The 25,289-nt window shown below is 43.7% G+C and overlaps 1 protein-coding gene across 1 annotated transcript in view; it reads right to left on the reverse strand.

The window, feature by feature from the left end:
* Window positions 1-25,289, reverse strand: part of WNT7A (Wnt family member 7A) — an 86,835-nt gene extending 61,546 nt beyond the window's left edge. Inside the window, exon 1 of the mRNA XM_065407347.1 lies at window positions 25,165-25,289. Within this exon, the coding sequence (XP_065263419.1) occupies window positions 25,165-25,289 (125 nt within the window). The remainder of the gene's footprint in view (window positions 1-25,164) is intronic.

Raw genomic sequence — 25,289 nt, forward strand, 5'->3', positions numbered from 1 at the left:
AGACCTTGCATAGTTTTCTGTATATTGTTGCTCCTCAGCCAAGTGGTGGTAGACTTTGGAGCCTTTCAGTTTTGTTTCCCATTGGAAAAGAAATCAGTGATGCAGAGCCTGGGTATTTTTTTAGTGTAACTTGTTTTATTTACACTATATTCAACAGTCATTGAACAGATGTGATCACAAACAGCAGGAAGGCAGTCCCCTCTTTCCGGAATCTCAGCCCAAACACCAGTACCTGGTTCCCTGAGCTAATTTCTGCCCCAAGAAATTGACTAGTTAAAGATATTAACGCAGAGAACAAACTCCCTTGCTGCTTGCCACAGCCCCCCTAAAAGAATATATATAACAAAATTAACAACAATGCAGCATTTCATCAAAAATTCAACACTGTTCACACACTGAGAGAATTCTTGAGACTGTGTAATAGTGCCATCTGGTGACTCCTGCCCAACAGTTTTCGTTGCATGTATATATATGACAGTATCATATATTTCCTATGGGTTGCTGCTTCCACCCAAAGCAAGTTTTAAATGACATTTCAAATTAAGTGCTGCATTAACAATAATACTGATGTTTCTAATGATGCTATAAAACAATAATTCTCTTACCCACACTTTTGCTTGAACTCCACATATAATGGGAACAGGCTGTGTGGAAGGTTTCACCCAGTCTAGAGTGCTGAGATCTTGACCGCCTTAGTTGTTATAAATTCAGAAATGTACGTTGGCTGTTGAGACCAAACTCATCTCTAAACACTGAAGAAATAAAAGAGTAATTTAAAATGCCCACTCCAGATTCAATTCATGTTCCCTGCTCTCTTCTAATTTGATATGCAAAATAAGATATTTAGATTAAATAAGATAAAATGTAATCCCTGTTTCTTTCTTTGTTGTCTCCGATCCTGAACCCAGAAACACTTGATTTTCCCAGCTGATCTGAGTAGCATGAAAAACTCTAGGTCAGCTGTTTGGTATCTGACGAAGTTACAGTCTAGGTTAAGACTAAGCACACTGTTGTCTCCTTATGGTTCAACACCACAGCAAAAGCATGAAGCACAAAGCCCTCCTCAGAAAGTGGAGTCAAATTGCTTACTGTGCTGTTAACTTTCTCTTATTCTGTTGGTTCACATGATATTTACTTTGTGCTGAGGTGTGTATATAGTGATCCTTTGCAGAGTGTAATGTGTGAGGACAGGGGTATCTGGCTTGGTGAGGTGTCTGATAGCGTATTAGTCCTAAATTGCTCTATAGACCTTCCCAACAGTCTCTGGAGCCTAATCTAGACTTCTCACTTGTTTTGCCTAGCCTATAATGTGTCTATATGGACCATTTTCCTTTATAGTGTGTCTATTAGATAGCATTTAAACACTATACAATAAAACCAGTACAACTCATTAAAATAAAAAAATTTGCAGCCCTTTGAAATACAACATTGATCACAACAGAAAACTGTGGTACAAGGGCAAAACTTATGGACTTCAGGAAAATTAACACAAAAACAAGGCAAAAAAGGGACTAGCAAATATACCAAAGCGATGTGAGAACAAAGGAGGGAGCCTAGAAACCAGCAAGGCCTAACACAACCAAAATATAAGTGGGCCTTAAAAGTAGCCAACAAGGAAGCTCAGAACCCATGGTTCACTGGGGGAGCATTCTCAAGATTAAAATCCTGAACAGAGACTATTAATCTAAGCATGGTGCAACCCTGATAGAATCTAGAGCCACTGAGCCAGCCTGCCTCAGATTGTTGCCTTACACCCTGCTACTGTTTCAATCAATAGCTTTTTTTTAACCAACACTAAGGCTGTAAATTTTGTCATTTGGTCTTCTGGAAACAAGTGGAAATCTCAGAGGAGCCAAACCAGCAGGACTGTGTTCTGCTGATTTGATAATTTAGAAAAAAGACTTCACTATGCCTTGCCCAATGGGGTCCATGATGAGGCCTTCTAGGTGCTATGATAATACAAATAATAAATAAATAATAGTACTGACATATGCACCTATTCTGTAAGATAATACTTTGCTGGGTATTGGGCTGCATGGTGAGGTAGGTAAACTCCATTTTGCCATTATTCAAAAGCTTGTCTCTCTCACCAACAGAAGTGGGTCCAATAAAAGATATTCACTCACCCACCTTGTCTCTCCATTATTCCCATATGGCAGATGAAGAGACCTGATGCTCAGAGAGGCAAAGTGTTCTATCCAAAGCCATAGGGTGAGTTGACATGTAGAATTACGATTGGAATTTGTGAGTTCCTGACTCTCAGCCCTCTCTTCAGACCAACAGCCAGGGCCAATCAGAGGTGGGGCCAGGAGGGCCATATGGCCTGGGCCTCAAGCTCAAAGGGGGCCTCAAATTTAGACACTTGTTAATGTTTTGGCATTTGATAAGTTTCGCAACTTGTTTTTATGCACATTCCTATCGGACCAAAATGTGACACACTCTCTCAGCTTAGAGCTGCAAATTTAAGCAAATAAGAGATGTGATTTGGTAAAAGACATAATTTTTTTTTTGTTAACACATAAATTTTGTCATATTAAAGAGTTAAAAATGTTCATAAATATTTAAAAAAAATATCGGTTCTGATGGCACAAGATTAGACTGTGATGAACGTGTCCGCTCAGATTAGCTGATTATATAAACAAACCACTACCAGTGACTGGTGCTGGATCAAGTGCGTGTTGAAAGGTAGAGAATTGTTATATTTTAGTGTCTTTATAGTTTTACCTCTAGTTGACTAAGGAATTATTTATGTGTGAGAATTCCTCATTATTATCTTCATATGGTAACTAAAAGAGGTGACTGGTTGGTTGGTTGAGCCATAGCTTGGTAGCTTGGCCATCATCATAGGCTTCGTAGTCTATAGGCCTAGATTCAAGGTGAAAATTTGTGAGGACAATCTTGTACAGTGAGTTTCGTGAGGACACACATTTGAAATTTTTGGACATTATCCCTCTCTCTGTATCCGTGCCTGTGTTTACTATATATATGTCATCCCTTTCTCTTCAGCTCAGCCTGTTATATTATACCTTGCGTGCTTGAGTTTTGATTCAGTGATAAGGATAATAACATGTCAAAATGAAACAGTCAGTGTTCTTAATTAGTATTCCTTCGTTTTAAGTCTTTTCAGCATTTGTGTACCATTCAGAATTTATGTACCTGTTACAGTAGAAGATTTCAAGTGTAGATACGCTACTTATTTACAGCAGAATATTTCAAGTGTGGATAGGCTACATATTGACCAGATAGATCACTATGAAGAGGAGATTTGAAAGTGGTGCAAGCAAGAGATGGCAAAAACAACTGAGTGAAGCAGCAGCTAAGAGCTCAAAGCCAATAACTTCATTTCTCAAGCCACTGGAAAACACACCTTACCCAACAAACAATGCTACAGATAATGAAAACTCCGGAACTGCAACAGGTGATATTTCAATGCCAATACCTGAACATGAGGACAGTAGTCAAGAAGGATATTTGCCAACAGTAACAGATGCAGCAAAAGATCCTCTGTACGATCAAGAAATTCAACAGCAACAGGAAGATGTAGATCTTACACAGCAAGAGCAATTCATGAGTACTACAGGTTTGACTGTGACTGACACTGGAATTATTGACAAGAGCAATGCTGCCCAAATGCAATCTTTTCTTCAAATTAGTTGTTTTGAAATTCCAAGTAACATTCCATGAGATGCTGATAACCATGCTTTCTCTACTCATCTGCTGACAAAAACTCTTCCAAATGGTGAGACCTGCACAAGAGACTGGTTATGTTGGAGTACGGAAAAACAATCTCTGTACTGTGCACCCAGGGCCGTCCAGAGGGGGGGCAAGTGGGGCAATTTGCCCCAGGCCCCAGGCCCCGCAGGGGCCCCGCGAGCCCTAGCCCGGCGGCGGTCTGGGTCTTCAGCAGCCCCGCGAGCTCAGCCCGGCGGCGGTCCGGGTCTTCGGCGGCCCCACAGGGGCCCCGCGAGCCCTAGCCCGGCGGCGGTCTGGGTCTTCGGCGGCCCCGCGAGCCCTGGCCCGGCGGCGGTCAGTGCTGCCGAAGACACAGAGCAACTGAAGGGCCCCCCGCCGCCGAAATGCCGCCGAAGACCTGGACCGCCGCCGGGTGAGTACAAGCGCCGCAGCTCCCCCGCTTTGCCCCAGACCCCCTGAATCCTCTGGGCGGCTCTGTGAGCACCCTGCTTCATTTTGAACAAAAGTGCTGCAAATGCATCAATTCTCTCTGATCAATCAGGATGGAGCATCAACAGAGGTTGGAGGAAGTTGAAAGACCGAATACCATCACATGAAAGTTCAACGTCACACAAAGAAAACTATGTTGCATGGAAATCCGCCAGTAGGGCAGCATCAGCTAAAAGTTCAGTTGAGAACTTACTCTTGACTGAACTCTCTACAGAAACTAATAACTGGAAAAAACTTCTTGAGCCCATCCTGAATGTCATCCTTTTTCTTTCTGAGCCGGGATTGGCTTTCTCTGGTTCCAGTCAACGTATTGATAATTGTGCAAATGGAAAATTTCTAGGCATAGTTGAGCTCCTCAGCAAATATGACCCACTTTTATCTGAGCATGTTAGACGCGTTCGAGAATTGAAAGAGTGTAAAATGCGCATGCAAGTCCATTATCTCTCCACATGCATACAAAACGAGTTTATTGAGCTATGTGCGTCATTCGTACAAACAAAAATTCTTGATGAGATTTGAAATGCCAAGTATTTTTCAATCATTGTTGATGCCACTCCAGATTGTTCTCACAAAGAACAGACTACGATGGTTATTCGATATGTTAAGATTGTAAAACAGCTCAAAATTTTCAATTGAAGAAAGGTTTATTTTGTTTGATAATTTCACAAGAAAAACTGGGAAAGAAATTGCTGCTCGAGTACTAACAATTCTAGAAGGTTTTAAGTTAGATTTTCAAGTCTGCATTGGTCAAGCCTATGACAATGGGATCTAATATGGCTGGGAAGTACAAAGGTTTACAAGCAGTTCTGCTTGAGCATAATTCAAACTGTATTTTCTCCAGCTGTGGAAGCCACACACTAAACCTTGTAGGTGTTGACTGTGCTGAATCATGCAAGGAGGCAATTACTTACTTTGGAACTGTTCAGCAAATGTACAATCTCTTCAGTAGCAGTCCACAAAGGTGGGAAATTCTGAAGCAATATCTTCCTGTTTCACTGCATGGGATGTCCAAAAGTAAATGGTCTGCACGGATTGATGGTGTTCAACCATTTGCGCAGCATTTGAATTCAGTGAGAAAGGCTTTAAATGAGCTTGAATCTCTCAATCTCACTGCACAGGCTCGAACTAAACTTCAGTCTATTCAGAAGTACATGTTGAAATTTGAATGCATTCTGATGTCATCTTTGTGGATGAAGCTACTTACAATGATCCACCAAACTAATCTGGTAATTGAAGCATGCAATGCTACACTTGATGTTGAGAGGGATAACATTGAAAGTCTTATCAATGACATTCAACAGATTCATGAACAATGGGATGCGATCCTGACTGAGTCCAAATTAGTAGCACAGAATATTGGCATTTCATCTGAATTCTCCACCAATCGCAACTTACCTACTGAATCCGATGCTGAGCTTCTTCCTTTTCATCATTGACACTGTGACTAATTTGTACCCTTTTTCGGTTTCTTTGGCAGTTCAACAGACTGAGTAATGAAGATCTACTTTCTGCAGCTGAACAATTTCAGCAATAGTACAACAAAGAAATCTCAAAAGATCTCAGTGACGAGGTCATCTTCCTCAAATGAATATATTCCACAAACTTTAAATTGGATTGCAAGCCAAAGGAATTGCTTCAAGAAATACTTGAACTTGGACTCTCTGGGGTGTTTCCTAATATCACAATTGAATTGTGTATTTTTGTCAGTTTGCCTGAATCAGTGGCTTCAGGTGAATATTTGCTTCAACACATTGAAGGGGCAAAGAACTATCATCGTTCAACTATGGGACAAGAGCGTTTGAATGGGCTCGCCATGCTTAATACACCTCTACCACGATATAACGCGACCCGATATAACATGAATTCGGATATAAGGCGGTAAAGCAATGCTCTGGGGGGGCGGGGCTATGCACTCCGGTGGATCAAAGCAAGTTCAATATAACACGGTTTCACCTATAACGCGGTAAGATTTTTTGGCTCCCGAGGACTGCGTTATATCGAGGTAGAGGTGTATCAACTGTGACATTGCACAAAAGCTAGATTTTTCCTCAATAATTAGTGCATTTGCACAGAAAAAGGCTAGAAAAGCATTTGTTAAATAAAAAAATATTCAAATTATGTCTCACTCTTTTTGGTGCCTTATTTTGTTTTCATGTGTTGTCATTTTTTATTTTTATTATGGCTAGGGGCCTCAAAAGCTGGAAGTGGCCTGGGCCTCTCTGGACCTCTGAGAGGACCTGCCAACAGCCTTCATCTTTCTCGCAAGATGTTCACAATTCTGAGAAAGCGTATGTTCGGGGAAGTGGGAGCAGTTTTTTCCAGATCTGATACATTCACTGTCATCATATGCTAATCAAAGAATGCATTTCCATCTCTTTATTTAGCAGCGACAACTTTCTCCTGAACAAAGACAAGGCCCAAGTTATACCCTCGAATCATTTATCATTTGTTTCCACAATTGTGTTTTCTATTAATTTTCTATATGGGTTGCTTTTAGGGTTTAGGCGGTGCAGTGAGTTAATACGCTAGCAGATCAGCTCTGAAACTGTAGGCTCAAATATGGATTAGATTAGAAGATCAAGATGAGTCTGGTCGCCTCAATATAGTCCTTTTGGATTCCATCATAAACCCAGAAAACAGGCCAGCAACAGTGACACTCTGCATATGATAGATTCACTGCTGCCTTGGCTAAGCTAAGTAAGGAAGTTTTCACAGTGCTTGGCTCTGGTCAGGGTTATTGATGTCTGATTTTTCATAAGCATAAAGATCCAAAGTTACCCCCCAAAAAAGAAAGCTTTAAAAAGATGGCCTCTTACAACACAAATTCATGGGAGGGAATGTGATTAAAAGCCCATTTTGTAACTAGATCCCAGAAACACGTACCATCAATATCCCAAACTCTGGCTCCCTTTTATCAGGTTAATGATAGCTGCACTGTTCTGTTGTCAAAACATCTCCTATAATAGTCAGCCTGGAGAATCTTTTCAGGGGCAGAATTTGAGAGGTTAATACACTTATGTCCTAAATGGTTGTTTTTAAAACAATAAATACAATAAATAAATAACATTTACAAATTTCCAGGGTACATTGTTGTCTGCTATTGTAATACATCACAAGGCTGACCACCATAATGCCCCTTTTTAATATCTCAGTTTTGCAACTTCATTTACAGACTGCCAAGTGAATAGTAAAACAAATAATAAATAGCAGGCTGCCGAAGTGCATCCTGGGAGGGGTAAATTATGTAAGCAGCTGCTGCAGGTCAGGATTCAGGAAGGATAAAACAGAGTCCCTTGGGATAGGCAGGGCCAGCTCCAGGCACCAGCGAAGGAAGCAGGTGCCTGGGGCGGCCAATAGAAAGGGGCGGCACTCTGTCCGTCATTGGGGTGGCACGTCCGGGTCTTCGGTGGCAATTCGGCGGCGGGTCCTTCACTCCCTCTCCTCCTCTTCGGCGGCACTTCAATTTTTTTTTTCTTCACCACTTAAGGCGGCAAAAAAGCTGGAGCCGGCCCTGGGCATAGGTGCTGGGTTTGTAAAATTTTTGTTGGGGGTCAGGGAGCAAAGCCCCCGGTAGGGATGTAAATGGCCGAGTCCTTATACTTGAGGACCTGGGGAGTAAAACCCCCAAGTAGCCATGGATGATGGAGAGGTGGCGGGGCCACCCATGCACCTGTTCACAATGCCACTCAAATTTAGCCCAGCTACCCTACCATCTGGCATCCCCGTGTACCAGGTTGCAATGCCACTCAAATTTAGGGGGTGGCCAGAGATAACCTGGCCCCCAGCTTTAGCAAAATTCTGGTTGCAACCCAGCTCAAACATTGCTGGAGCTGGGCCTGCTTTCCAGAATGTTGGGAGGTCAGGGGCCCATATAACCCATTGCCTGTGTCCCTCAGTGTCCGGACTCTGGCATTCAGAATGTCAGGACCAATACTGGGGACTTAGACCAGTTTTAGATTTTGAAATGCAGAATTTACAAACCATTTGAAAACTCTGTTGAGAATCTCAAGTAGGGTTGCCAACCCTCCAGGATTGTCCGGGAGTCTCCAGGAATTAAAGATTAATCTTTAATTAAAGATTATTTCATGTGATCAAAGCTCCAGGAATACCTCCAGCCAAAACTGGGAACACTAGAAGTGAGCCCAAAACACAGTCTTGAGCATGCTGAGAGAGGCCCTGTGAGATTTTTGTGCCCCCTGGGTGGGGAATCTGCAGTCCTTCCAACTGTCACCCTAATGGTGTTCCTAAGAGAAAGCCCTGCCAAGCTAGACAGTGACCCTGTGGTTTCAAGGGGTTAATTCCCAGACAGAGGGTAGCATTAGCACAGGGAAGCACATCCAGCTGAAAGCTAATTAGGTACAACTGACCTTAGTAACTGATCGTCTCAGTGCCTTAGAGGAGTTAAGTTACTCCCCAGGGGAAGAGATAGTCAGGGAGCTGAGCTGAACAGAAGTCAGGATGAAAGCTCTTGGTAAAGCTAAGAGTTGTCTTGTTTAGTTTCTGTGTTTTTGGAGTTTGCTGACTGTTAAGCTGCTTGGAAGGAAAGCAGCCAGAGACTTCTGCCAAGTTTGTACCATCTTGTTTAAACTCCAGATCTTGGAGAGTGTTGTTCATATTAAACATGAGCACCCAGCTACCTCTCTGATGCAATTTTAGCTTGCCACGCGTGTGCTGACTTTTGGTTTTGAATGTGAACCAAGTACAACTCAGAGGTTCCCACATGAAACCAGGGGGTGCAAACAAAAGAAAAGGTCTACATGAACCCCTGCAAACCCAAACTGCTGGCCTCAGCACAGTTCTATTACTATTGGTTAATGGAGAGTCTCTTCTAGGTACTTTGTGTGCTTTGGGTTTTGGATGGTATGGATTCTCCACAAGTGAGGAAATGTAAAAAGAGAGACCCACATGATTATCCTCTGAGTACTGTATGGACCTGCCATTCTAATGCACCTTGAATAATGTTGATGAGACTCCAAAAAGAGACTACAGTGCAGCCTAGTAACCAAGACACCTAACAACACAGAAAAAAACAAGAGTAACGTTTTCAGAAGAGTGTAAGTTTCTCTGTAAGTGACTTAGGAACCTAAGTGACAGCAGGGCCGGCTCTAGGTTTTTTGCCGCCCCAAGCAAAAAACAACAACAAAACCTCTGGGAGCGCAACTGCCGAAGCAAAAAAAAAAAAAAGGTGTCAGGAATTCCGCCCCTGAAATTGTGCCGCCCCAAGCACGTGCTTGGTTTGCTGGTGCCTAGAGCCGGCCCTGAGTGACAGAGGCACTTTTGAAATTGTTACTCTTGCCTTTTTTGTGTATGGGGCTAGCTGCACTGCTGACCCTTCTCACAGTCTGAGTACACAGCACCCCCACAGGTGCCAGGCCTTGGGCCTTTTCCTCTCCGGGGGTGGAGTTCTGCAGTTCATTCACGCTTAGACCAAGACCTGGTTTACAAACCCTGGGTACCAACCATGACTACTTCAGCTTGTCCAGCAGGGGTCTGGACCCTGGGCTGTGACTAATGGTTAATACACAGGGACCACACAGCCTTCTCAAACAGTATTGATTAATATTTACAGTAGGAATGCAGCATCCAGAGACATGGGTTAAAAATAGCAGAGGGAGGCCTAACAGCATGCGTCTTACTAAACCTTTTAGCTGCTCCTGGCCTAGATGCTTAAGCCTTGCTTAGAGAGGGTGGGCCTACCCGCCTATATCTCCAGTCTGACATGCTGACCACTTTCTCCCACCCCTTCTTTTCTAGGCCCCTGCTCCTGTAATGGTTTATTGTTCCCTTTGAGCTCTCTCTTCCCATAAAGCCTGGCCATTGTGTTTGAGTGTGTCTATGGATACTCCTTATCTGGGCCAATGTTTTACCTTTCCTGCTTGGTTTCTTTAGCAGTCCCTTTTAATATTACCCCATAGCAAGCAACCCATCATAAACAGCCACACAGAGGCTTGTACCATATTCATAAAAAAAACCCCCAGCTCATCACAATATGCACTTAGGCATTTGCTATTTTTGTCTTTAACACTGACATTTCCTTTGCACATTTATAAATGGATGTGGAGGTGAAAAGATGATAATTGTTGCTAGATGAAGGTCTTGAGCACAGTGGATCTGATCCAGAAAATATTTGACGTGGCCTTGAGTGGCGCAAGAACCAGAACGCTAGAGATGCTGGCTTGTGTAGAGGAGAGTTTGTTGTGCCTAGGGAATATATAGGGGATGGAGGAGCAAATAATGTGGAAAAAGGGATCAATGGGGAGAACATCCTCACCGTGAGGAAACACAGCCATGCCACGGCTGTGACTACGCTATGAAAATGGGTGTCAAACATGGCTCCTCTAACCCCATTCAACTGGTGTTGAAAACAGCAGTCCTGCTAGTGTGGACATGGTCAGCCCTGTTCAACACCCATAGTAGTAAACCATGCTAGATACAAGAGGTTAATCAGACTTTGTTACAACATATGTTGAACTCAGTTGACTGTTCCCACAACATTCGGAATCCCATTTGAGGAAAGGATGAGGCAGAGCTGTGCTTGACACCAGCAGTCAAACAAAGCTCACCTTGCTACCATAGACAATGTCAATGTGCGCATGGTGAAGTGCAAAGCAGACAGTGTGTATAGACAGATGGGTGGGGGGAAAGAAACACAGGGGAAGGTGAAATTGTCTATTTGCTCTCTGTGAGCAGAGAGGAGTCTCAAAAATTGTGCATGGGGCTGGAGTAACATATGGCGTTAGGAAAGGGAATGCTACATGTGGAGATCATGGGGAAGCAAACTGTCCATTGCAGGCAGTATGCAGGAAGGGGAAGGGTAGAAACAGTGGAGAATGCATGGAGAGGAAGACACAAAGGGATGGGATTTGCATTGAAAAAGACATTGAGTACTATTTTATGGTATAATATCTACAATATAACTTACTAATATCAATGAGAAACTTAATTAATAAATGACAGTTACTGAAATTGAAAAAATAAATGTTCGTTCTCTGAAAGGAATCTTTCTTCCCTCGCCTCCGAGTGTGACACTTCAGGTACAGTTTTACAACACTAGTTTCATAACATGACTAGATAGATACAAGGACCTAGAAAGATCACAATGATGGGATTGTGAGCCAGGTGTACAGGGCATGTGGGCATGGCAAGTGATGTATGTAAAGTCCCACAACTTTTTCCCCCAACTTCAGCCCTGGCCTATCTTATAACCTAACAACTGTTCTTAAATCAGCAGTGAAGCATAAGGACGGGAAAGTACTGTACTGGATTTGATTTGTCTTCCAACCAAGATTGTTGTTTGAGTAATCTTTGCTAGTAGCAAATAACTTTAATTGCTAACTGTGAACCCCGGCATTGCAGAAAGCAGGATTCCACGGTCCTACAAATAACTTCCTACCACCTCATGAGGGCAGGAAATTCTCTCTATTTACATAAGTGGAGGTGTGTTTTATCTCATGAAGTAAGGTGAAGAACTTGCATTCAGTATTTTCTTTAAAACTATATAAACGGTGCTAATCTATCAAAACATGTGTTTTCCTGGAAAACGCCTGACTAAGTTAAAATGCTAATTTGTGTTTATGGGAAGTGTTACTTAATGCACAGCTGTTTACCATGGGGTCAGTTAACCTCTTCAAGATGATTCGTACTGCCCTCCAGATATAAATTTCCAAACAGCAATTGTGGAGTAAACAAATGAAAGGTATCACAAACATAACTGTAAACTGCAGCGGTATAATGGCATAGAAGAAAATTAATCAAGTTCTAACATGACCTTTGTATGACTGAGAAAATATAAAGGTTACCATGTCAGATAGAGGTAGGGTGACCAGACAGCAAGTGTGAAAAATTGGGACAGGAGATGGGAGGATGCCCTGAATATCAGGACTGGTTCTATAAAATCGGGACATCTGGTCACCCTAGATAGAGGCAAACTAGTATTAAGGCACAAAGGGTTCCGTTTTATTTCGCTTTTTAGGAATGTTGAGACAGATCCTTAGTTGGTGTAAATTTGTGTAACCCCATTGGCTTCAACAGAGCTCTGCTGATTTGCACCAGCTGAGGATCTAGCACCGTGTGAATTTGTGAAAACCTGTGCTACATTAAGAATACTGGAGTGAAGTTCTTTATCCACAGCACAGGTACAGCCCTACCTGAGGAGACCACATTTTTTTTGTCTCCAGAGCCTCATCAATGGGCTGTAGAAGGGAGCTGAGGATGCTCAGCATCTTGTAGCATCAATCGCTTGGTTCTTGGGCCTGTGTGCTCAGAGAGCCAACAACAGTGCCCATTTCTGTGGAGGGTTTTGTGTGCGCTTACAATTGGTCTGAGGCCACCAAACAGCCATGGAGGGTAAACAAAAGATCTGATCACTGTTCATCCTGCTTTGAACTGAATCTGTGACTGCGAGACGAAAGCATGGTTAGCTCATGTGAGTTCAAAAGCTGCTTTCTGTGAAAGTTCTCTAACATGCAGTTTGTGTGAATGCTCTTGCCATCAAACTGATTTGCCAGACTGTTCACACAAAGCAAATGCAACAGACGCAAGCCCAGGCCCAGCAAACTCTTCCTTTCACTAGAATGAAGTATTAATGGAAAACGTTCTGAGCTATTTGGTCATGCTCTCTAATGGATGCACATGCAAACACCTTATCTAAACGTAGGTTTTTGTGCAATGATCGTAATGTGGCCCAAGGCATTCAGAATCAACTGAAAGGTATTACCATTACATTTGCATTACCACTGAATTTTACCCTACACCAGAGAGGACAAAGACTGAATGGACGCACAGATTGAACTACTGTGTCTCTGTGACTCTTTGTCAGGGCAGTTCTATTGCAAAGCTTGCACTGTTGCTGTCTAGACCTGGTTGAAAAATTTCTTATTTAGAAAACTTTTTTTTATTAACTTTTTTTCTAGAAAATGTCACAGTTCAGGGCTGTATTTCCCCTCAGTGATCCAGCAAGGACACCCACTCTCACCCTTCCGGCTCCCCAGCTGTTGCCTTTCTTGGGTGGAGACCCACATCTCACATCTTCTGACAGGCTGCACTGTGTCATTCCCAGCAAAGCCAGTCTGCCTAAATAGAACTGCTTGCTTTCTTGTCAGCGACTGATAACAGAGTGGTTGCTACAGCTATACATTATCACTCAGCTCTTTCTAAGTAAGCCTACTTTATTCTGAAGGTTTAAAAGCATTACAGAAAAGACATATTAAACACAATGAAAGAACCTACATGCAATCTTATTGGGCATCACCCCAACCCTAGTAGTTTCTTTGAGGTCACAAGTTCATCAGAGCTTCAACTCAGAACAAGCACATAGTCTTATGAGGCCTCAGTAGGCCAACTCCTCCCAATCCTCCCGTAAGGATTGGGGCCTTCTGTGGATCGGGGTTCTGTCCATTTGCAGGATCAGGAAGAAGGCCCTGAGTCACATTAAAGCCCAGGCATTAAAGCCAAGTCTTTTCTTTGTCTGGACTTTGGAGGATCTAGTTTGAACTAGCATATGCAAATCTCCCCAGAGGAGTGACTTCAAAGGAAGATGATGGAGGAAGTACATTAGCATCCCCCCCCCCATGCCCTAGTAGAGAAGGTATATGCAATGCCACAACAACACATACACAACTGCACTTTTAATACAAGGTACCCCAAAGGCATTCACCCTAATTCATTAAAGTTTGTTAATTCCATAAGGTTTGTTTAGGATATTACGAAATAGTGTCAATCTGTCACATTTCCCCCCACAGAAGTGGGTGCAACTAGGATGCTGACTGGCACCCATGGGGAACACATTGACTTATTCCCTGGACAGGTTTATTCCCTGCATGGCCATTTTGCCATTACGTTTCACAATTTCATATATCTGCTGTTCAGATAACAAATCTCCTGCCAGCATATTTCCTTTGGAAATCTGTACGGAGTTATTTGACAATGATCCTGCATAAATTCTCTCTTTGGAATCTATGGGACTGAGCTTTCACATGCCCATTCTTACTCTTGTTACCCCAGAACATCTGGGTTTAAACTTAAGACCTGATTCTCCCACTTCCACCTCCCATAGGTTTTAGAGAGTGTGTGTGGTATCCCATGGTTCACCAAGAAGTCCGTTGCCTCAGGTCTGGATTAAGGTTCCCCAGCCCCTGAGAATATTACAAGCAGCTATTCTTTGGACCAAAGGGAGAAATCTGCCAGGGCTTCCTCCCTGTATAGTGGCTCTCAACCAGGCACTGCTTTTAACAGCAAAAGAGTCGAGCCACGAACAGTCTTCACCCCCCCCCCAGCCAGATTCTGCCCCACCTCCCCTAAGGTCAGGGTCTGGGGACTCCAGCTGCTGACTTCACCTCTGTTTCTCTGGAGAGAGAGGGAAGAATATTGCTGCCCCATCGGGGAGGCCTTTTGTTCCCCACACCCCGAGTAAAGATGAGCAGAATTCCCTCTCCCACCTAGCTCAGGATCCTTTGTTTTTGCAGCCCATCAGGCAAGCAGACTGCGGGAGATTTGCACCCCCTTCCTTCCTGGCTATAGTTACCTTTGTCATCTCCCAAGCAGATGTCTGACTCTCTACTGGGGCATTTCCCATCCTGAGGTGGGTGTTATAGATTTGGCAGTGCACCACAGCTGCCTCAGTGTCCCTATTTTGGCTGGAGACACTGCCAGCATCATGCTCTACTGCCCCCTGGCGCCCTGGAAGGGTTGGCAGAGAGCTTAATTGTCTGATCTGGGCTTTAGGGCCCAGCACGTTTCTCTTTGAAGTTAGTAGGTCTGGTCCCTTCTCTGGAGCAGACAGTGATCTCATCTCTTCTCTCCTCAGGCAGTTGTCTGCTTTAGCTGGGGATGTAACCTGAATCCTCTTGGACACTTCCTGAGGGAATGTCTGTCTATCTGTCACACACACACACACACACACACACACACACACACACACACACACACACACACACACACACACACACACACACACACACACACACACACACACGTCTATTTGCATTTTTGCTCTCACTCCTTCCTGCCTGTCTGAGGCTAACTGAGGGAGCCTCATTTAGCCTTTCTCTTTTCAATGATGTGTAACATCATTTCACAGAAGCAAAGAATACAGAATATCTGACAACACCCCTACCCCCAGCACCCCAGCCCTTCCTGTGTCTGTATTGAGAGCTGTGTTGGAGGTTGAGTGAGGGCTTTTACACCAGGAACCTGAACCCGCATTTCATGCCCTGGGACCATTTGATGGGGTTTCACTACACAGGGTTTAACTGTCGTCTTAGCAGGCCCAGTATCTCTCCATCCTGTGATTGTCTCCCCATTAACCACCCCCTTCTACTCCCACTGGCCATCGGCTGGATCTGCACCTGGAGGGTGCAGTATGACATGTACACAGTGCGGGGGACAAGGGGGGTGAACATTATATGGCATTGGCCAAATGGCTTTGTGACTCCCTCCCTCTGGAGGTTCAGTCACACAGTTAACTCTGTGAGGGGAGGTGCAGCTGGCCTTTCCAGCACTTCATGGGGACTCAGCAAAGTGACCCTGCTGGCCACGTCTGGCACACCCCTTCTCCTCACTTTCCCAGGGCTTCATGGAGGTGGTTTCCCAGCCACCGGGTGTGAATCTCGGCTTGGGCCTGATTCTTGTCCTGTAATCCCATTCCTTCCCTATTAGGTTTTCTATCAAACCCAGGACAACTATCCTCATGCTGGTCTTCCAGGTCTCCAGCTATCATAACAAACATCTCTAGGATTTTTGTTGATTAACCATGCTTTCAGGTCCGAGCAGAAGAGTTTATAGAATTCTTCTATCCCTATTAACCCATAGACCTCTTTGATCGTAGTAACCCCCCAACCAGTTCCCCATTTCCTTACATAACCCCTAATTTGAGTTGAAACCTCAACCTAGGCCATATCCCCTTTTTTCTGAACTCCCCAAAAAAGTCTCCTGTACACTTCAAGGAACAGTTTAAACATGTTTACAATGATCATAATCTTTATAATCGTCCCTTCCCGTTAGGATGAAAACATCCGAGGCCTTTGTCCCAGACTGTAGCGGAGCCAGATACCTTACCATGTCCCCTTTCCCCACCATGTTCAAGTCACACCCCATTTCAAAAGCATGCAGGAACACATCCATGTCATCCCCTCCCTAAAGCAAAGGAGAAATTTGGAGTCTACACCACCTACCAGGACAGGGACCTGGGGACTGGTTCCACCTCCTGGACTATGGTTCTGCTTGTGCAATTTCTCCATCTCAATCTGATATTGATGGTCCCTGTCCTTTTCTCTCTACTTATGCTGACGCTCCTTCTCCTTCTCTTCTCTCTCATGCTGGCATTAGCGTTCCTTGTGTGCTGGCATTCCTTGCGCTGGTGCTGGTTTCCTTCACTTCTCTTTCATGCTGGCGCTGGCACTCCTGGTGGTTGCAGTGGTGTACTTGGTCTTGATGGAACATAGCTGCTACCTCTGTCCGCTTCTTCCCTGCTTCCCTTCAGACATTGGTGCCAAGATTCTCCCCATCAGCTGGCCCCTCTGTAAGCAGACTGGAGGTTCTTTGCAAATCCAGACCATCATTTCTCAGCTGGTGACTAGAACAGAGTAACTCAGCTAACTGTGGTTTGGTTCTGTCTTCAGAGCTGACCTCCCTTTGTCCACATAAATCAATCAGTTGAATTTTCTTCAGCTGCTCATCATTCATTTCCCCCATCTCTTTTTTTGTTATTCCTTTTCTGAAAAGACTATTGAAATTTTTTTCTCTGTGTACTTTTACAGTACTCAAGCAATTTACATTGTTACAGATCCCACAAACACTGCTGCCATATGTCACAGTTCAGGGCAACTGCACCTGTATTTCCCCTCAGTGGTCCAGCAAGGACACCTGTTCTCAGGCTTCCAGTTTCCCAGCTGTTGCCTTCCTTGGGTGGAGATCCACATCTCACCCCTTTGACTAGAATATGTCCAGGCTGCACAGCTCCCTGCCTTCCCTGGGTATTTCCCAGCAAAGACAGTCTGCTATATAGATCTGCTTGCTTTCTTGTCAGAGACTGATAAGTGATTGCTACAGATATAAGTTACCACTCAGCTCTTTCTAAGTAAGCTTTTATTCTGAAGGTTTAAAAGCATTACAGAGAAGACATATTAAAAACAATGTGCAAGTATGTGCAAATCTCCTTGGGGGAAGGGGAGAGGGGTGGCTTCAAAGGCTGATGATGGAGGAAGTACATTAGCATCCCCGCTCCCTACTAGAAAAGGTACATGCAATGCCACAACAACATATATATTATTGCATTTTTAACACAATGTACCCCATAGGTACTAACCTAAATCTTATGGAATTAACCCTAATTCAACAAGGTTTGTTCGGGATATTGTCCATCTCTGACAAATGTATCCATATTTGATTTTTTTTTCAATATTTTCTTTTGATATTTTTCTTCTTTTTTTGTTTTTCCTCTTTTTTTCCATCTTTTTCTTTTCCCAGTTGTTGTTGAAAATTCCTTCCCCAGCCATCGCTTTAAAAAGAATCCAAATCAGGCAAAGAAAGAAAGCAATTTTTTTTAAAACAAGAATCACTTTCAAATAATGTCATAAATTTATTTCTCCATTTTCTGACCAGCCTTCTGCTGCCCATAGAAACACATAATCATAGGAAAATAGGGCTGGAAGAGCTCTCCAGAGGTCGTCTAGGCCATCCGGCTGGACCAAGAATACCTAGACCATCCCTGCCAGATGTTTGTCTAACCTGTTCTTAAAAGCCTCCAATGGTGCGGATTCCACAACCTCTCTAGGCAACCTGTTCCAATACTTAATTACTCTTAGAGTTAGAATAACAGGAGTACTTGTGGCACCTTAGAGACTAACAAATTTATTAGAGCATAAGCTTTCGTGGGCTACAACCCACTTCTTCGGATGCATCCGAAGAAGTGGGTTGTAGCCCACGAAAGCTTATGCTCTAATAAATTTGTTAGTCTCTAAGGTGCCACAAGTACTCCTGTTATTTTTGCGGATACAGACTAACACGGCTGCTACTCTGAAACCTGTCTTAGAGTTAGGTTACATATTAGAAAAAACTTTCTAAATCTCCCTAGCCAAATGTCAGAATGACAAACAGAGACATCTGTCACCTGCCCCCAGGCACACACACACTTTTCCTGGGTTGGTGCTGTTGCCACCCTCCGGGCCATGGAGGCCCATGCTGGATCTGTGCTGTAGGGAGAGTTAGTCTCCCTGGCTGCCTCTCTGGAATCCTTCCTTACTCCTAAATTCACTGCAGGGGAGTTTCTGCAACTTTTTTTTTTAAATGAACAATTTTTAAAATGCTGATTTTCCCCTCCCCCCGCCCAACTCCCCCAATTGCAGTTTGTGTTGCTTCAATGCAGGAAACATGGGCCAGATGCTGGCCCCTGCTGCAGGTGCTTTCTGTTTGGTGGTACAAAGCCAGCGTGGCTGGCTAGCCACCCAAGGATTCCCTGGCATAGGGCCAGCATAGCTAGCTTTGCACCACTGCAGCCTGACCCTCCTTGAGGTTAGGTGGATCCAGTGTGCCCGCATGTGCTCCCAATCCCCAGCTGCCAGAAAAGCCTCAGAAACGACTCTCACTTAGACCTGGGACTGAACTGGCCCCAGGATTGCGGGGGAGGGCATAAAGAGGACACACAGTGACCTTTTGCCTCCACCCCTCGTGTCCTGAGATGGATTAAATGGTGTCCTTTAATGAACTAGAACCCAAAGCTCTATAACAGGGACCATCACTTGATCCCAGAAATCAATTTGCCCGAAGGGAGGAAGGTGTAAATGCACTTAGTGACAACTGTCTCCAATTCAAAATTGGTTGTTGAGTTCTTATTGTGTATACGTGAAGGTGCAAGACAAGCAGGGACACCTGTCCCCTCCCCACACACCCCTCACCACCTGTGCTGGTGCCACCCACCAGGTTCTGGAGGTGGTGGTGAGGTGGAACTGAAGCTACCATCCTCCACCTGAAAATGCTGCTGCTGCTGCTTTCTCTGGAGTCTGGGGCAAATGGCTTTCCAAAGGCTGCAGCAGTGCCCCCTGCTGGAAAGGAGGAATGAGGGGTTGCTACTGAGCACAGGAAGACACCGAAGTGTCCTATTTTAAGTCTCCAAATTTCCAGGGAAGACTGTTAGAAAAACAGGACCTAATAAAATATTACAAACAAATATCCAGCAACCAAGTGAATGCTGCCCAGCAATCTGAGCAGAGTGGACAAGGATTGAAAGGGCACAGGGACTAAACCACTCCTACAGCCTTGCTGATCAGAAGTGAGCCAGGTTGGCAAGGGGCAGTGTGGGGAAGTTTGCACTACCACTGTCCAGGCTGTACCTGGCCTGTAGATTAACATGGGACCTGAGTCTCCAGGTCTGTTAAGCAAGCAGCACTGAATTAAAACAACTTTTATTTTAAAACCATTACATTGGCCTGTGTGTCTCGCCATTTTTTTGCTACCCTCCAGCCGTGTTCTTCTGTCCATTTAAGAAATAGTAATCCAACCCCACCGCAGGTGGCACTAGAAAGAAACTGCTTCGCAGAAGAAGCACAGAAGCATATGTTAATTCAGTGCTATAATAAAGCACTTTATCTTCTAATATCATTGTACTTCACAGACCAAGGCCCATGGAGGCAGCTCACACATACGTATTAGGCACAGTCTTTGGCTGACTAGCATCCTAAATATATTCACTACAGAATTAGACTCCATGCCACTATTTGTATCCTTATAAATGTGAATATTTCTTTAAACATAGTGAGGATGTGGGGGGAGAAAAGTCAAAAAAACGTTTCCCAAACAACATTTGTAATCGTACCACTCCTCCCATCAGTCATCAGGCTAATATTAAACTGGCAGCACGCTTCCTGTTTCAGTGTAGTGACTTTTCAGAGGCAAAGTGCACTATTGTTTTCCTGGCATTGATAAACAGGCTGTGGGTTTTCTCACTCTTACTGCTGATTACTTACTCTCATAATTTAGACATGAGGAAAAATTAATACTAGCTTCTAGTTCATCACTTTTTAGCTCTAGCTTCTATAGTACACATAGGAAAGCCCTAAAAACAAAAAGCTCATAGTAAAGGAAACTGATCTGTTCCAATAGATGTTACATTTTCTTCTAGTGACAGTACTAGTCACAACTGAGTCAAAGTTGGGAAGCAGGGGTGTTTTACACCCTTTAAAAATGTTTTGGGGTTGTAGTTGAAAAATATTAAAGCCTTTCCCCCTAGGTCATAAATAAAATGATAACCACTCAGGGAAAAAAGACCAAGATGTCATTGTGGGCAGCTCGGAAAATATCTACTCAATATGCAACCAAAAAAGCAAATATAATGTATGTTTGTTTGGTTTTATACACACACACACTTTTCTTTTTTGGACTGTTGCTGTGGATTGAATTGAATGAACTATAGAATAAGTCTGAATATTATAATGTCAATGATACACCCTCATCACATGGCATACTATATTGAGTTCTGGTCACTCCCTCGTAAAATGATTTAGGGGAAGTCGGAGTCCAAAGACAGGCAATGAAAATTATTCTTGACATGGAGAGACTTTGTGTGAGGAGAGACCAAAATGATCAGGACTGCTTAATTTAGAAGGGAGACATGACAGACGTATATAAAATAATGACTAGTCTAGAGACGGTCAAATGGAAGGTCCTTCTTTACTCTCAAACTCAATGAAATTGAAAAGCATCCATATAAAATTGGTACAAGGAAATGCGTGTGTGGGTTGTTGTTTTTTAACACAACACGTAATTAGCCTGTAGAACTCATTGCCACTAGGCCTGATAGAATTTAGTTGGATTCAGAAAAGGACTAGACACGCGTATGCATAATGAGAGCATCCACAGTTAGGCTAAAATATATAAAGGATATAAACATTCATGCTTCAGGGCATAAGCCAACACTAACCACTTGGGGTTAGGAAGAAATATTCCCTATGATCAGCTACGGTGCAATTGCCCATTATGGGGGCATACACCTTTCTCTGAAGCATCTGGTATTGATCACTCTGAGACTGGATACTGGAGTGGATGGACAACTGTTCTGATTGAGTATTTCACTGTAAATAATGTACATAGTTAACTACACAGCAGTAGATTTTAGAATGTTAAATTGGTGGAGGTTTGTGTTCAGAACTGTCTGTGGTTATGAAATTTAAGCACTCACAACCAGAGTGAGAAAGAAGTGCCTGAGAAGCACCCAGTCCAGACTTTCCAATCCCCTCTCCCAAATTCATATGTATTCTGGGAAGTCTATATCTGCTTATACTTTGCATAACTATCTTAAACTTGTGTGTTTCTGGCAGATGTTGAGCTTGTTTCTAAATACTGCAGGGAAAGTATTTATTTAAAACACATCACTATGAGCCTGATACTGCATTCCATGGGTGCAAAATGTGTGATTTTTTACCTTTGTGTCTGCACGGAGAGAGGAGAGGATGCTGCACGTCAAAGCAAAATAATGTTACCAAAAAGCAGCGTAAGAAATTGTTTGCCACTGCTTTGTGTCTTTCTAGTTCTGGCTTATTTGACAAATGGTGTTAGTGCAAATTTGACAGTGATCTTTTCTGATCAGGTGCAATACAGAGAATGAGTGATACAAGATATTTTACACTACATTTTTTTTAACCAAGTAAGTAACTTGGTCAGGCCAAGTCTACACAAGGCAATTTTAGCAAAAGTGCTGTCATCAGGTTAGCCATACTGATGGGAGCCTTAGTGTAGCGAAGGCTCTGGCAGCAACCAGTGTTTAAAATATCATCAGCAGATTTAATTCACCCAGTGGTGAAAACACTGGAAGGCACTGGTGTCTTGTCTATATAAGCATAGGCGTCGACTCCATGGGTGCTCCAGGGCTGGAAGATGCACTGGCAGTAAGCTCCCCCACTCCCCTCCAGGGCCTCCCGTCTGCTGGTGGCCCCATCGATCAACTCCTCCCCCTCCCAATGCCTCCCACCCACAGTGATTAGCGTGACTAGATGTCCCAATTTTATAGGGACAGTCCCGATATTCGGGGTTGTCTTATATAGGCACCTATTACCCCCCACCCCGTCCCAATTTTTCACACATGCTGTCTGGTCACCCTAGCCACGACGATCTGGTGTTCTGCGGTGTGCAGGATGTGCTGGGAGGGGCAGGGGGAGGAACGGGGATGGGGTGCACTTGGGGGAGAGGGCGGAACTGGGTGTGAAGAGGGGGTCGGGGTGGAGCGGGGGTTGAGCACCCCCAGGGCCTGGAGGAAGCTGGCACCTGTGAACATTAGGGCTCCCACCAATAGCAGCAAGGCTGGGAATATTTTGCTAAAATTCCCCTGTTGCAGCTAAGACCACAGTGACCTGGAGGGTGTAAACGGGGAGCTTGATCCATCAATGGAAGTTTTGCTATTGTCTTCAGTGGGAGCGGAGTCAGGCCCATGACTTGTCTGCCCACACAATGTGGCTAATGCTTGATTGGTAACAATGCTTACCAATCAGCCTTGTTGGTGGCCTGGCCCTCTTGTTTTTGTTTGTTTTTTTGTATTTTAGAGAGAAGCCCGTAAACAAACATAGCTGAGTAACCAGTCTGGCTGCTGCTCCTTCCTTCTAGCTCTGGGCAGGAGGACATCTCTGGGTGCGTTGCCAGACTTGCTGCTGGTCCTATGCTGTGTGCATGCCCCCTGGACACTCTAGCTCCTGCTGAAGCACTATGGGGCCACTGCCCAGATTTCCCCAGCCTGCACTGATACAAACATGCTTAGCCAGAGGGTAGATGCAGACACATGCACGATTGTGTTGTGGAGCAAAAAATGCTGATGTGTGAACATGACTCAGCCACATTTGTTCTAACCAGGTCAGATAGTAAACTAGTTATAAAACCACTGCTGGCCCTGTAGTGAACATAGGGCCTTAAGATTCAAGTGTGGTGGACTTTCAAAGTGCTGATTGTTACTTTACAGCTTGGAGTTGGAAGAGAAAATGATGGTTTGGAGTTCACCTTATCAGAGACTATCATGCACACTCAGGAATGCTGTAGCTCAATTGCCTTGCTTAGCCAAAAGCTAAATAGTTTCAAAAGTTTATTTCCTGGCTTTATGGCAACTCTGTCTTTTTATTTATTTTCACTATATGTGTGGTGTGCTAAAAATAGTTTTGGAAGCAGTTAGTGTTGCATAGTGTGTAACAATTACAAGCTTCAATCCTATCAGTTTGGAATTGAAGGGTGCCTCTTTGGCCAGATCACTTTTTATGCTCTTCCAATTTTTTTTTCTCTTTCTCTTTTTGTGCTAAAGTGTTTCTAACAGTTCAGGAGAGTTGACAGTTCACGTTGTTACCTTGAAAGGGCAGTTATCACAGTTAATCCACCCTCCAAGGTTTTTCCTCAGGATAATTATTGTTTCGGTGATTCATCTTGCAGTCCCTGCCCTTCCTTATTCGCACAAAATATCCTCCTCCCTGCAATATTTCTGGGTCAGGCTTGTGCCATGCATGTGATTTCCTCTTGGGCATGCAAACAAAAAAAAGAGTGAGTGGGTTAAAGGTCAGACTTCCCCAGGTTGGCCTACCTAACTGCAGCACATATGTCATTCCAAGTGTTGCTAGTGGGATATTCTCAGATCGGTGAATATTTGCAGGTCTGCAGTAGAGTATCCTGCTTTGAGCAGGGGGTTGGACTAGATGACCTCCTGAGGTCTCTTCCAACCCTAATCTTCTATGATTCTATGATTTGTGTGAGGTGGAGTTCATTTTTTGTCTTGCTGGGAGGTGGGGGAAATAGTGCTTCTGTTGTTGTGCTGGAAAATTTCACTGCTTCTGTCCTCAGTGGAAAACAGTTATCACCAGCACATCCTGACATGTAATTTGCCTCATTAATTACTGTCTAACATTGGCTTAGTGCTTATGGTGCATTTCTAAGGTACTTCAAGAGGGCTGTGGTTCTTTAAGGAAACATAATTCACAGATGGAAAACAAAACCCAAAACCTGAAAGTTTCTGGCACAAATTGAGTCAAGTTTTACAGTATATGAAAAAATACAATCTGAACGGGGCTTAAAACCAGTTTGAAAGTGCCCATTGGGGAGGCAGTGCTTCCAGCGGGTAGGACACAGGATTGCAAGACAGGAGCCCTGGGGTTTTGTTGCAGTCTCTGACTCACTCTGCGCCATCTCTCTTCTGCAGTGTAATGCGTGTTATCTTTGGATGGCAAGTTCTGCATGTTGGCAAATACAACATACTGCAATATAGTTTTGTAGAGTGTACAATGGATGTTTCTTCATAGGATAAAGAGTCAGCAGAAACTTGGTGACTCAGTCAAGGAAGCAATTCTGCTCACTTAGGAAACTGACAAAGCCTTCTGGCTTGCCTAGATGTCAAGTTACTGTGCTCCAAGCTAGGGTGTGACTCTACAGTTCACCCGCTTGCCCTGCAGTCACATCCCGTGTGGACCGTGCTACAACGCAGTAAGATTGCTGCACTGTAGATTCACACCCTGGCTTGTAGCACAGTAACTTGCCATGCAGACAAGCTGTAGACCTTAAGAAAACCAGCCTTTGAAAGTTTAAGTGATTAGTTTTCCCATCTGATAACCCAAGACAGAGAACTCTGAACTCCACCCATATAGTAAATTAGAAGAATTCAATGAGCTTTGTTACCCTTTTCATACATGACATTACAAAATCCACCAGACTATGTTATGTATGGGAAACAATATATTTTTGTTCAAATAACAGGAAGCACAGAGTTAACAAAACTAACCAGCAAAGGTATTGTATTACTCATGTATCATGAAAATCTAATTTATTTAAATATTTATTGCAGCTATCAACCCTTCTGCTGAAAAGAGATAACTTGTGTGGTTTATTTTCTCTCCTGCAAACTGCAGAGGTTAAAAGAACAAGTTTAGAGCCTGTATTTTAGCAAAGAAGTCTCAGCTGGACATTAAATTTAGAAGTTTTATTCCAGCTAGGTCCTTATATGTGAATCTGTTTTGTGCTGGTTAAACTTACCCTTTGCAGGTGTGTGTAACTGGCAGAAGATGTATGGCAGGTGGCTGGAGACACAGGGCTATCTGCTTCTCTTCTCCTTCTCGATGTATGTTCAGTCTCTCTTCATGGTTTGTTCTGGTCCTCAT

The sequence above is a fragment of the Emys orbicularis genome, chromosome 7, assembly GCF_028017835.1.
Source record: "Emys orbicularis isolate rEmyOrb1 chromosome 7, rEmyOrb1.hap1, whole genome shotgun sequence".
Lineage (NCBI taxonomy): Eukaryota > Metazoa > Chordata > Testudines > Emydidae > Emys > Emys orbicularis.